General features: G+C 33.6%; 1 protein-coding gene across 4 annotated transcripts; it reads left to right on the top strand.

Moving 5' to 3' along the window:
* Positions 1-989: 989 nt before the first annotated feature.
* Positions 990-11,306, top strand: LOC142619843 (ethylene-responsive transcription factor-like protein At4g13040). 4 transcript variants are annotated; one of them, XM_075793156.1, is made up of 8 exons: positions 1,005-1,328; positions 3,083-3,201; positions 3,477-3,604; positions 3,763-3,846; positions 4,960-5,035; positions 8,578-8,758; positions 10,516-10,637; positions 10,731-11,306. In XM_075793156.1, exons 2-8 carry the CDS (start codon positions 3,159-3,161, stop codon positions 10,865-10,867), a joined length of 771 nt encoding a protein of 256 aa, XP_075649271.1. In that variant the 5' UTR covers positions 1,005-1,328; positions 3,083-3,158; the 3' UTR covers positions 10,868-11,306. The 4 variants fall into 4 exon arrangements, with proteins under 4 accessions (XP_075649273.1, XP_075649274.1, XP_075649271.1 ...); XM_075793157.1 differs by having other exon boundaries at positions 1,096-1,328; positions 3,088-3,201; XM_075793158.1 differs by lacking the exon at positions 3,763-3,846 and having other exon boundaries at positions 990-1,328.
* The last annotated feature ends 1,241 nt before the right edge of the window (positions 11,307-12,547 follow it).

The following is a 12,547-nucleotide window of genomic DNA, read 5'->3' on the forward strand; positions in this document are numbered from 1 at the left end:
GCCTTGTGCATGTGATGAACCATATCAAAGGTATATAGAGAGAGAGTTCAACAAATGTTCCATTTGCACAAAGAAGGATTATTCTTGCTCTATTTGTTAGTTATTACTAGAAAAATATTATTGACTGTTTAATGGTTCATAAAGATGAAAGTTGCCAGAACATACTCCATTTATCATATGATTCATATCACACATCACAATCACACTATATTTTGTACATATCTCACGTGATACTCGGATTGATAAATCCATATTTAGATCTAATCAAATGATTAGGTGACCAGCTAGGAATACGATAAATCCTACTTGCATAAAATTTCCACCAGAGGCATTTTTAAGTCCATTAATTAATTATTGCAGTAATGGAAGGAAAGAAACCTATTATTGTCTGAGTCAATTAATTAAAACGATCATTATCCTATAAAAAAATAAAAATAATTAAGGAACTGACGTCAAAGGTTTCTTATATTATTATATCATCAATGCTAGAGACACAATAAATTTTATTACTTTTAAAACAATATATTTATGTATGATTAGTATAATCGCTTTTATAGAAGATCATCAATGATGTCCTTTTTATCATACACCATTTAAAACTAAGGACAAAACTTAGTTACAATATTTTAAGTACTGTTCTTTAAATTTTTCACTTAAGGCCGTGTGACTACTTAACAAAAAAATACACTTTCATCCCATAAAAAAAAATTCACAGTATCTAAATACTGTATTTAAGTCTTGCTTTAAAATTAATCATCTTAGCAATTCTAGAAAAAAAGAGTTGTGTATATAAACTTTTTGTTATTATATATCATCAAAAAAAAAAAAAAAAAAAAAAAGCATAATGGACCAAAAATTAAGAGGGACCCAAATGGCAAAAATGGAAGTGTGTCCTATTTAGCCAATGGTCTCATGGATTTTTGGCAAGCTCTCTAAAAAGGGTAGCACTGGAAATCAACAAAACCCAACTAAAGTACACAGATGCATACGTTCCCCTGCTCTTAATTCAACCTCTAAAAACCTCTCTCTCTCTCCACACACCCCATTATACCACCTCCACCACCACCCTCTATTTCTTTCTTTTCTTGCATATACAATGGGAAGAATAGATACATAAAAAAACAAAAGGTGGTGGTAGATAGATAGATGCATGAGATTGAGCCACCACAAAACATAAACAGTAGACATAAATAAAAAATCTCTCTTTTTTTCACATAAACCACCACCTTACCTTCTCTTCCTAAATTCTAATCCTTTTTGCCTTTGGCACCAGATTTTTCCTCACCAACCCTCTTTGATTCTCCTTGGGGTTCAACGCTCCTCTTCAGGTATAATACAAAACAATGGTTTCCTTTTTCTAAAGTTCCTTGCTTTTGGTTGGAGTTAGTCCATGCTTGACTTGTCCAACTGGGTCTTTGCTCGTGAGCATTCTGCCCAGTTGACGCGCTTGACTCACTCACTGCAATGAGATGTTGCTTTTTTACATGTTTTGGCTCTCTGGGTTTGCTTCAATCTTGTGTTTTTGGCTTTGTTCAAGAGGGGTGTTGGTGTTTGGAGAATTGGGTTTGTCTTTACTTTAACAATATCTCCAAGAAAGGTGGTAGGTTGGTGGGGTTGACTTTGGTTTATAAGGTCATAGATTAGGAAATCCTCTCAAGGAAATCTTCTGGTGTTTGTTTTGGTTTCCTTAAATTCTAATCCCATGACTTATGATGAGTGTTTTAGGTGTTTGTGTCGGCATTTTTTTGTTTCTGGTTTTCTTGAACTTGTTTTTATTATTTTTGGGTTTGAAGCTTTGTCACCCTTCTGCTAACTTGTAATTGATATCAACTTCAGAAGCTCTGAAAGGGATAATTTTTATGTGTTTATACTGGTTTGATATTATTCTAATCCATATGGGGTTGGATTTGCAGTTGGGATCATTGACATTGTTTCACCTGCATTTAAATCGAAGCCAAGCTGGGTTTTTTTTTTACTGAACCTTCTAGGGGAAATTATTGTTAATATTTTCTTCAATGTCTTCCTGTTGTAGTGTTGTACTGTTGTTGAGTACTTGTGATATATTATCTGGGGCATTGTAAGTAAGTGCCTTAAATATCAACTTTCTGCCATTCCTTTATAGCTTGTCGAGTTGAATTCAGAAATTGTAGTTGATACTAGAGTTAACACTACAAGATATCCATGGTTGATCTTTCATCCCACCAATCAATTTAATATGTAATGATTTCTGAGAAATTGCCCTTAATCTTTGCTCATACTGTTGGAGTGTTTCAACAATTGCATGACAGTTAAATCTGAAACATTTTCATAGGGAGGAGTAGAAAATGGGTGTTGCACGCACACCCTGCCAATAACAGCAATCAGGCTTGTAAAGAAGAATTACTCCTTCCTGGAGTAATTTATTTAGGTTCTCTCCTTAAGATTATCGTATCATGTATTCACTGTGATGCTTCAAATTGCCAATGCTATTAATCTTATCCTTGGCCATAGGCAAATTATTAATCAACTAATACCGCTGGTAGAACACAATATGCATGGACCATTTGATTGATGAGCAGATGAAAAATAAATAGAAACAAGGACTTATATATTGAGTTAGGCTTTCTGCTAGTTGAAGTTATTTAAGTTGGAAACTTGCTTTCAAATGAAATACTAGTAAGAGAAAATATGTAAGCAGAAGTCTTTATATTCTCCCACTGTTTTTTTTTTTGGTTGTGTGTGTATGTTTTGTAATGAATTTGGAGGAAGCTGTTGTTTTTCCCAATTAAGCATATACAACATGTCTTTGCATCCATTTCCACAAAAGTACATTGCTATACCACCCCAGCATCATAGAGTAAAAAATTCACCTCATATGTTGACTATTTTCAAACTCAAATGCTGTTCTCTATACTTGTTTGTGACCCTTCAGATTTTTATATTTATTCATCTTTATAATGTATAAGTGCTTATAAGTTGTAATAATTTCTTTAGAAAAGTTTTAATTAAATTCAAAGTGGTTCATCCTTATTAATAGTTGTCATTTTCAAATATTTTTCCTTCTGAACTTGGTTTCATATTGTCATAATTGCTCTGCCTTAAGTGTAGGAGCTAGGTGATATATGAGAAGGGCCATCCAGATAACTGTTGTGCATTAATTGGAATATCTGAATCAAGCCATGGTGAGCTTACGAAGACGCAAGCTCCTGGGACTATGCTCTGGTAAGTCTTTATTGAAAATCTACTACGTTGGAATGATTAAGTGCTTCTGTTGAATTCACCCTATACAGTTTGTCCCAACTCAGACTAACTAGCATGATATTTCATTTCAATTCATAGTTTGCATGTTTTTTTATTAGACTTTAAATATAAATACAGTTTTCTTTCTTTGTGTTGCTGCTTCTAAATACATTTACATTCTGATGAAATAGAGAAGTAAATAACAGTTTTAGTGTAATATAATTTGTTTATTCACCAAAGTTGATTGGCCTCTGCAGGGAAAAGTTCTTTCATAGCTCCACTTCCTAGGTTTTTCAATGGAATTGCTCCTGAAATTTCTACTCATAATTCTAATCATGTCAGAGTGCATCCAGTGTCTCCAGCTAATGTAAACCAGCCAGTGGGGGTAAGAATTCAAGCCCATGTTTATTTAGTAACATGCATCATTTATTTAAAAGAAAAAAAAAAGTCACATGCATGAGATAGAGGCTAGAACATTGAGGTTGTTGTTGTTGGTCTGCCTTGATACAAGTTTTTCTTCTCAATCTGTGCTATGTCTTGTAGATTTTGTCTGAAGTTTGTGTTATGTACGCCACAGGGGAATTTGTATTGCTGTCCACAAAAAAAACCACTCGGAAATTTCATTGTGTAATTACTTCCACCGTAATTTAATGCACTGTGTTTTAGTTTTATCACACTGCTTTGGTTATTTATATAAATGTTTTTGGATTGTTGAAGCAAAATGATTGGTTCTGGAAGTAAGGTATTCCAACGTCCAACCCAAAAGAAATTAGAAATGAAAAGAATTTAACTTAGAAGAGCTTACTCTGCAGCTTGATGACTTGGTTGGTAAAATTATAAGGATCTTTCTGAATTAGGCAAAAAATGTACTGAAGTGATATGGAAAAGAATTTACTAATTATATTGTCTCCATTTGCATCTAATTCTTGAATAAGTACAATAAATGCATCATTCCATAATAAATTTGGCTATCTTAAGGAAGTAAGCTCTGAGAAGGAGTCTATTGTGGTGGGGGGGGGGGGGGGGGGTGGGGGTGGGAGGAGTAAGATGGAATAGGATCATCATAAGTACTACGTTGCCATTCCCCCATTAGTTAGCTGAATGGAAGTTAAGGATCTTTTTCATCATTAAGATTTACTCCTTCATTAAATATAATTGGAAAGATTTAGGCAGTAATGATTATATTTCCTCTTTTGTATTTGTGCATAGTATGCGATGTTATAGATTGCTTCCGTCTGTTAAGTAAGTAGTAAGGTACCATAGTACATATTCAGGATATGATGAATCCACCACAGGCTCTTGGCAAGTCCATTGTGGACTGGAATTCTGTTTTAGCAAAAAATTTCCTCTGTATAACATTTTTTTAGATAGGATTGTCACAGCGCTGTTGTTTAGTTGTCAAAAATAAAAAGGTTTGGTATTTCAATGCCCTAGACTTGGTTTTTCACCCATGTCATTAGTTCCTAGTTACTTTGACCTAGAAGGTAAACAGAAGCGTGTTTTTGAATTATCTATTTTCTGTATATGGAAATTTATAATCCACCCTTTCTTGCTTTCTCTGGAGGAATAAATTGGCATGTAATAATCAGATATTCAATTATACATTCTTTATAACCAACGTCTTGAAAAAATTCAGGCGCATTAATTTCTATATAAATGATATAATTGCTAACGAGTAAGCTGTATATATCCAATATGCATACTACAAACTTACATTTTACCTTATTTGAATTTTCCCAGAATAGAATAGGACCTGGATCTTCGAATGGATCTGGTTCAAGCTCATCAAAAGAGCAGCCCATTCAACCAGTTGCAGGTTTGTTGGTTCTGCAAATTATGTGTTGTATATATGTTTAGTTAACTATGTCAAAGTGGACTTAAAATTGTGTATTCATGGCCTCTACAAGGGGCATCAGTATGTTGCACTTTTCTTTCAAATTTTCTTTGATAATCTATTAAATGGTCATGCTGAATGCCTAACAGACATAAAAACTTCTTCTTCTTCTTCTTTTTTTTTTTTTTTTAAAAAATTTTCAAATAATTTGGTTATGATCATGGTTTTAAAAACCGGAAAAGTCAAAGAACTAGAAAAGAGTCTGATCTGGTTTTTAAAACCATGGTTATGATATGTTGGGGGAAAAGTATACCCCCAAAGGATCTGAGACAAGGATAGACATAATGGAGAAGGTAGGTGATACAAGTCATGCAACAAGGAAAAAAAAGGGCACACAGAATTATTATAGAAAAAGATGAAATTGGTACAGTTTGACAAGGTTTTGAATTCTGTTCTGTTCCAGTCAGAACAGCCGCAATTTTCCATTCCGGAGCTTAGATCAGTGCAAAAGGCCCCTCTGTTCTGTATCTTCCCAAAGCAGGATTATTCCGGCCTGTACCGGTGTTCCTGCCAAGATTCCAGCGTTCGTGACTGAAATGAATTTGTGGGTAAATATGACAGATTGTGAGAAAAAAATGAGATTAACATGGTGAGAAAAATACAATAAATAAAAAGAGGAACATGGGAACATAGATTCAGAGAGTCACAGAGGGACAGTGAGAATGAAAAACAAGTATGAGCCCATTGATGTCGTGCTTAATATGTCAAATGGAGAGGAACTTGTTTTGTGACGGAGAAGATCGCATTGATAATAACAGTTATGTCTCAAACTTTCTATTTTTGAAGGTCTGCCTACTTCAAAGTTCAAACTGAGAGAGCAAAGTGAGATGAGAAGAAGTAAAATACAAAGAGGGAAATGAGATCAGATGAGAGAAGTCAATATGTTGTAGGAGTTGGAACTTGGAAATTTCTTGGAAGGTTCGTTGTTTACAAATGCTCCCAACATCTATGTTTACTTATGAAATAACCAAACTTGCCTTTTCTTAATAATTAATCCAATCACTTTATTAGGAATTTTTCTAAAACTCTATATTAAATTCATTAATGTATATAATTTAAATTTAATAATATAGAATAGCCATTAAAAAAATTAACAATAGTAGTAGTAGTAGTATTAATAATAATAATAAGTTACACATTTTTAATAATGACGGTGCATAATCTCGAAACAGTGCACGGTACTAAAACATTTCGTTCTAGTAACCAATCCAAAACACTCTCCGGAACGGAATTCAAAACTTGACTACCTTCATAAGAAAATCCTCCTTTTGAACTCTTCAAATCCCTTTCGTTTGCGAAAGTGTCAGTACAATTTTTTGTAGTATTTAATGATTGCGGTGTGCGTTCATTCTTTGGGTAAAAAGTTCAAGGATCTCCTAGACCAAGGTTTAATATAATCTCAACATTTTTATGAGTTTTTATTTTTTATTTTTAAATGTACTTATTTTTTAGATGAGGGAATTAACCATGCTTCACATCCAAAGAGCAAGCATGCTTTTAATCCTTTCTCAACCCATATGCTCTCTTTTTTTTTTTTTTTTCCATTAGCAACTCCTACTTGAATCTCTCTTTCGAAGAAACTGGGCATTTGTTCTTTAATTTTTTACGGCTTTTGCTTGCTCACTTTTGCCACAATTAGGTCATCACTACTATCTTTTAGATATGCCTCAAGATTGGAATCCCAATCTTTGCATTATTGTAAAAGATTGTTTAACACCAACTGAATAGCTCTTCTTTAAGGGATATAACACCAAGATACAACAATATCGTATGCTGTCATCATATAAAGCTGTTTAATTATCATAGCAGTCTTTTAATGTAAAATATTAGAAACTAGTACTTTCCTCTCAAATGGTCATCCTCATTTTACAAGTATCAAATGGTGAATTTGATGTATTTATCTGTAGTTCTAGACGATATCTTTTATGAACTTAGTTACATTATATTTGTCATGAAAGACATATCATCAGGAACTTGATCCTGTTTAATCAGGCACTATGGAGGAAATTGTTATGGCGTTATGCTTTGGAGAGAGGCTTTATGGAGAGGGGTGGTGGGTAAAAAATATGGTAGCATGTGGGGGTTGGTGTTCTATAAGGACAGATTGGGGAAATTTTTTCACTGCATTAGTTTTGAGGTGGGTGTGGGCTTTATGGTCAAATTCTAGCATGATTCATGTTGTGGTGATCAAAATTTGAATGAGGATTTTCCAGAATTATTTCATATTGTGAGTAATAAGGAGGCTTCAGTGGTAGACTACTTGCAAAACTCTGATGACAACATCCTCTGGGACGTTACTTTTTTCAGAACAGTGCAAGCTTTGGAGCTGGAGTCCCCAACATCTTTCATGGATTTAATTCACTCTACCAAACTGGGAAGAAGTGGTGAGGATAAATTATGTTGGAACCCATCTAAATGCAGAGTATTTGAAGTTGAATTGTACTAAAGTGTTACATCCTACAGTTTAGAAAAGTATTTGGAAGCCCAAAGTCCCAACTAGAGTGGCTTTCATTTTATGGACAGTAGCACTGGGGAGAATTTTAACTACGGATAACCTGAGGAAACAAAGGAATAAAGTTGTTGATTGGTGTTGTATGTGCCAGACAAGTAGAGAAACTACAGAAAATTTGCTTCTTCATTGTGACATTGCCGGCGAACTATAAAATATGGTTTTCAGTCTCTTTGGGGTTTAATGGGTTATGCCTTGTGGTGTAGTTGAGCTTTAAGCAAGTTGGCCGGGCCAGTTGGTCAACATCAATAGTATAGAGATTTGGAAGGCAATCCCTCGTTGTCTCATGTGGTGCGTTTGGAGAGAGAAATGCTAGAAGCATTGAAGGGTGTGAAATATCTGTTTTATACCTGAAACTTTTATTCTTCAAATCTTTATTTTAGTGAATGAATGTTTCAGAATTTTTTTTCTTTGTCAATTTACTTAGATGGTTGATTGGTGTAATTTTAGATCTTAATTGTTGGTGTATCTCTTGTATACTTCCCATGTACATGGATCCCCTTTTGTGCTTTTTAATGAATTGTTTACTTATAAAAAAATGCCATGTGAATTTTCAGGAAAATGCTATATTGTTTTATCAGAATTTAGTGCTTTATTTTTCTTACTGTAAACAGCTTCCTTCTGTGGTAAATTCATATAGATTTATACCTCATAATTATGAAAATTCGACAATTTGGAAATATTGGTTCATGGATAATTATAGATTTTGGAGGATTATCATTACAAAAATCATGCAATGACATAGATCCAATATTGCACATGTTGCATGTGTGAGTGAACTGAGATGTCAGTCCGATCTGAGTTAGGCCCTGTGCATTATAGCATCCTGGCATGTGAGATGCTTATATGATCTGAGTTTGGCCCTTTATTTGTAAACTTTTGGGTGCAAAATATAGGAGTTTTTGCACATGCTGTACTTTTGACTTATGTTACTGCCGGATTTTTCTATTTGTAGGGCCACCAATTAAACGCAGAAAGCGACACAGGAGAAAGCATTTTCAAAACCAAGAACCATGTCTCATGAGAGGTGTCTATTTCAAAAATATGAAATGGCAGGCAGCAATAAAAGTTGATAAGAAACAAATTCACTTGGGAACTGTTGGTTCACAAGAAGAGGCTGCCCGTTTGTATGACAGGTAGTTCTCTGAATTCATCCTTTTTTTTTTCTTTTTTCCTTTTTAATTGAAAAAGGGGTAGGAGAGGCGATGAAAGGTGGCTTCCCTACCTGAGCATGGCCATATTGTTATTTGCAGGAAGCCTAATAATAGTAAAGTAATTTTTCTCAGTTAGGAACAAGATGGTATCTTTTCAGAATCCTTTTTTGTACCTCACCTCAGCTTGCTGAAGTTGTCTATATTTTCTACTTGTCAATGAAATTTTGTCATGTTAGCAACACGGCTGAAAGTATTATTTTCTAATTTCAGTCTCATTTCTAAAACTTCCTTTCTCTACTTATTGATCAGTTGTTAAAAAATTTTTTAGTTAACATGAGTTGTGGCCTGTCAACTAGTAGGGTTTGGTGACTTATGGTAATGTCAAAAATAGTTAGTGATATATTTTCCTTACGAGACATCATTTTGGCCTTTACAATTTAGGGTATGTTTGGATACCGCTTATTTTGCTGAAACTGAAAACTTATTCCTGAAAGTATTGTAGATAAAGGTAAAAGTTAGCTGAAATAGTACAGTAGGGCCTATGAATAGTACCAAAAAGTGCAGTGGGGCCAATGAATAGTACCAAAAATAAGCTAAATAGTGAAATAATTTTTATTTTTCATTAGTATCCAAACAGAGGCTCAATGGAGCTCATGATGACAAAAATTAAAGGAGTCCATTGGATCAATTACTAATGTGTCTCACTTATTCTAATTACTTGTTGCCTGTATAGTTTTCTAGTTTCTATACAAACTATTATTATGAGTTTTTATTTACCTAATATTTCATTTGGAAATACAAATATTAAAAAGATGTAGATGCATTTAGAGCTTTTGTCGCTTATGAGAAGTGCAAAAGGTATCTGAGGAGTGCTAGTGTCCAATGAATAGTATCAAACTTCTTGAGGGAGATGTGAGTCTTTCATAGGCTATCACAAGTCAGAAAACCATGACCCCTTCTTGTGCAATTAGCTGAACAAATCTCAAGTCTTTATTGTTTTATTGGTCTTTGTTGCACTTCCACTCAACTCAACTATGCCTGAATACCATTTACATTGGGGTCAGCTCTATGGATCCTCATCAACTGGTTGGAATACTTGTTGCATGTTTGCCTTAAACCTAAACCTATTGATTCCTTGTATATTTTAAGTGATTTTCTATAAGAAGTTAATCTACCTTTTCAATTATTGTTGCTAGACAAATGCCAGTTGATGGGAGCTGAAAATTGAAAAATATGAAAAAAGAGTCTCCAATAATATTTATAGAATTTATATTTTATTTTTCTTTCTATTTTCTAACTGAAGTTGGTTAAGGAGCTCCTCTCACTGACTAAAGAGATTAAACCTATGTATGCCTGTTTTCCCTTTTCTATTGACAACACATGAAGGAAATCTGTGTTGACCGAGATATCCATTAAGAGAAAAGGAACTAGGTACATTGAGTATGTTCCCTCATCACATTAGCATCGTACAAACACCCCTGAAATTATCATTCAACGACTCCAAAGCAAAAATATGTTACTTATTTCTCTCACTCACAAATCGTTCAAGCAGAAACACCAGTTTTCTCATGTAATCAACTATTACATATTAATAGTGGTCTTTGCCATTTTCATGTGTGCTAAAATCTATAGGCTAAGAGGAAAATGAGATAATTTGTTACTGATGATTTGGGTAAGCATTATCTGTAAAAATTGATTAAGGTATGTTTAAACTTATTATTCCCTTTGTTTATATCCAGAGCTGCTTTCATGTGCGGAAGGGAACCTAACTTTGAGCTTTCTGAGGAGGAGAAGCAAGAACTTCGGAAATTCAAGTGGGAAGAATTCCTGGCAATAACTCGTCATGCCATTACTAGTAAAAGTAATCTTTCCTTACTAGACTTTGTCATAATTATCTTGAAGTGTATGTCCCTTGGATCTTGAATTGGTTTCCTTACTGTATAAAAAATTTCAGAACACAAGAGAAGGCTTGGGGCAGGATCACAGAGGAGGTCTGAGTCGCCGTTGCAGAACAGCGACTGGGATGGCAAGCCAGAAGTCAATGGCCATTCGACTTCAGAAGATATGGAGCCAGACACATCTGCCTCTTGAAAACTACAATCAAGAATAACACCGAATTTTCTAGTTCTAACAGTAAAGTTCTAGCTAATAGGCTCCAATTTTTGTTGTATAAAGGCCCACTCTAGGGTCAATCATGGTAGATTTCATTGTCTCATGGTAAGCAAATTCTTCTAGCTTTAAACCAATAAAGAATTCCATATTGGATGCATTATAGTCATTAATCAGCATCATCTTCAGTTGGATGAACTCGTGCGCAGATGTAATTCTTTTTCCTGAAGCTGAAGCATAAACTACATTCAAACTCATTATAAGCTGTTCATGTTGGAAAAGCTTCCTGAGAAATTTGGTAGAGAATTTACTATTGACAGTAATTTATCTACTGTTTACATCATTGTATACTGAATTCATGCACTACCAATAGCGGTATGCAATTATTAACTAATATAATTTATAGATCAATATGTGCAGACGTGAACATTCCATCTGGCTGATGATCAGTAATAGAAAGAAAACTGCAACATGGAATTTCATAATTAGACTCTATTGCAGTGTACTCTATAGTTACAAGCTATTGTGTTTAATTGGCCCAATTTTATGGCTTATGACAAGTAAGGGATTTTTGAGGGGGATGGGAAGAGGGAGGACTTAGTGGAGATGGCTCATGGTAATCAAATGTTTTCTTTAGAAGGAAAAAAAAAAGTTTTTTAAAAATAGCAACCAAACAAGTAACTAATGCACCCTGTACTTAAAAAAAAGCATCCAGGTTCACTAATAAAAAAAATTTGCAAAATATTACCGTGCTCAATAACAATACAAATTGTAACTCTCTTTCTTTCTCTTGATAATCACAGGCCGAATTGGCTTTGTGGGATTTGGTTGAGTCAGAATGGCAACGAGACAAGTATGGGGTGAGTTTTCTATTCCTAGCCCCAATCCTAGCGATCACCCATCTCATTCATATAATTTTAAAAGTAAAAAATTAAACCATGAAATTTCAAAAAATAATAAATTAAATCTTATAATTTTAAAAGTAAAAAAAAAAAAAAAAAAAAAAACTCTAAAATTCAAAAGAGTAATAAAAATTTAATCCCTAACCTATATTAAACCGTAAATTTTGTTCCACTTAAATGGATAAGTCTAAATTATTATTTTTTGAATTATATGATTTAATTTTTTACTTTAACTATGGGGGGTTTAATTTTTCCAAATATTTTTTTGTGTGTTTTATATTTTTGCATTTTTACCTACTTAAAGAGCATCTACAACATGTTAGTAAAAGTCACCCAAAATTCTTTTCTTTCTTTCTTTTTTTCTAAGAAAAAAGCATTATCAGACAAAACTACTTACTGTTTGGAGTGTTAATCTAACCCACCAATAAGACAAAACTAATCTAATCTAACTCAACACAATGCTTAGGCTTGGTTTTTCATGGGTTGGTAGGTTAAATTGGTTTCTAATGTTTTGTTAGCCTTAAGTTGCGTTGGGTCTAAGTTGATTGTTTTTTCAACTCAACCCACAAATATGTAAGTTCATTTTAATATATATATATATATATATATATATTTCTTTTTTTAAAATTTTTGAGTTTTATTAATTATGTGAATTGTAATAATCTATTTAAAAATAACTAGTGCTCAAATAGTTGGTAAAAACCTTTCAAGATATGAAACATATAAATACAACACATTGATCCAAACCAACCTAACACGT

This window comes from Castanea sativa, chromosome 12, assembly GCF_040712315.1.
Source record: "Castanea sativa cultivar Marrone di Chiusa Pesio chromosome 12, ASM4071231v1".
NCBI classification, from domain to species: Eukaryota; Viridiplantae; Streptophyta; class Magnoliopsida; order Fagales; family Fagaceae; genus Castanea; species Castanea sativa.

Bases quoted from the DNA above. Each gene is read 5' to 3' on its own strand.
- LOC142619843 (XM_075793156.1), top strand. From the start codon at position 3,159: ATGGTGAGCTTACGAAGACGCAAGCTCCTGGGACTATGCTCTG. The intron at 3,202-3,476 runs GTAAGTCTTTAT...TGGCCTCTGCAG, and splicing joins GCTCCTGGGACTATGCTCTG to GGAAAAGTTCTTTCATAGCT. The intron at 10,638-10,730 runs GTAATCTTTCCT...AAAAAATTTCAG, and splicing joins TCATGCCATTACTAGTAAAA to AACACAAGAGAAGGCTTGGG.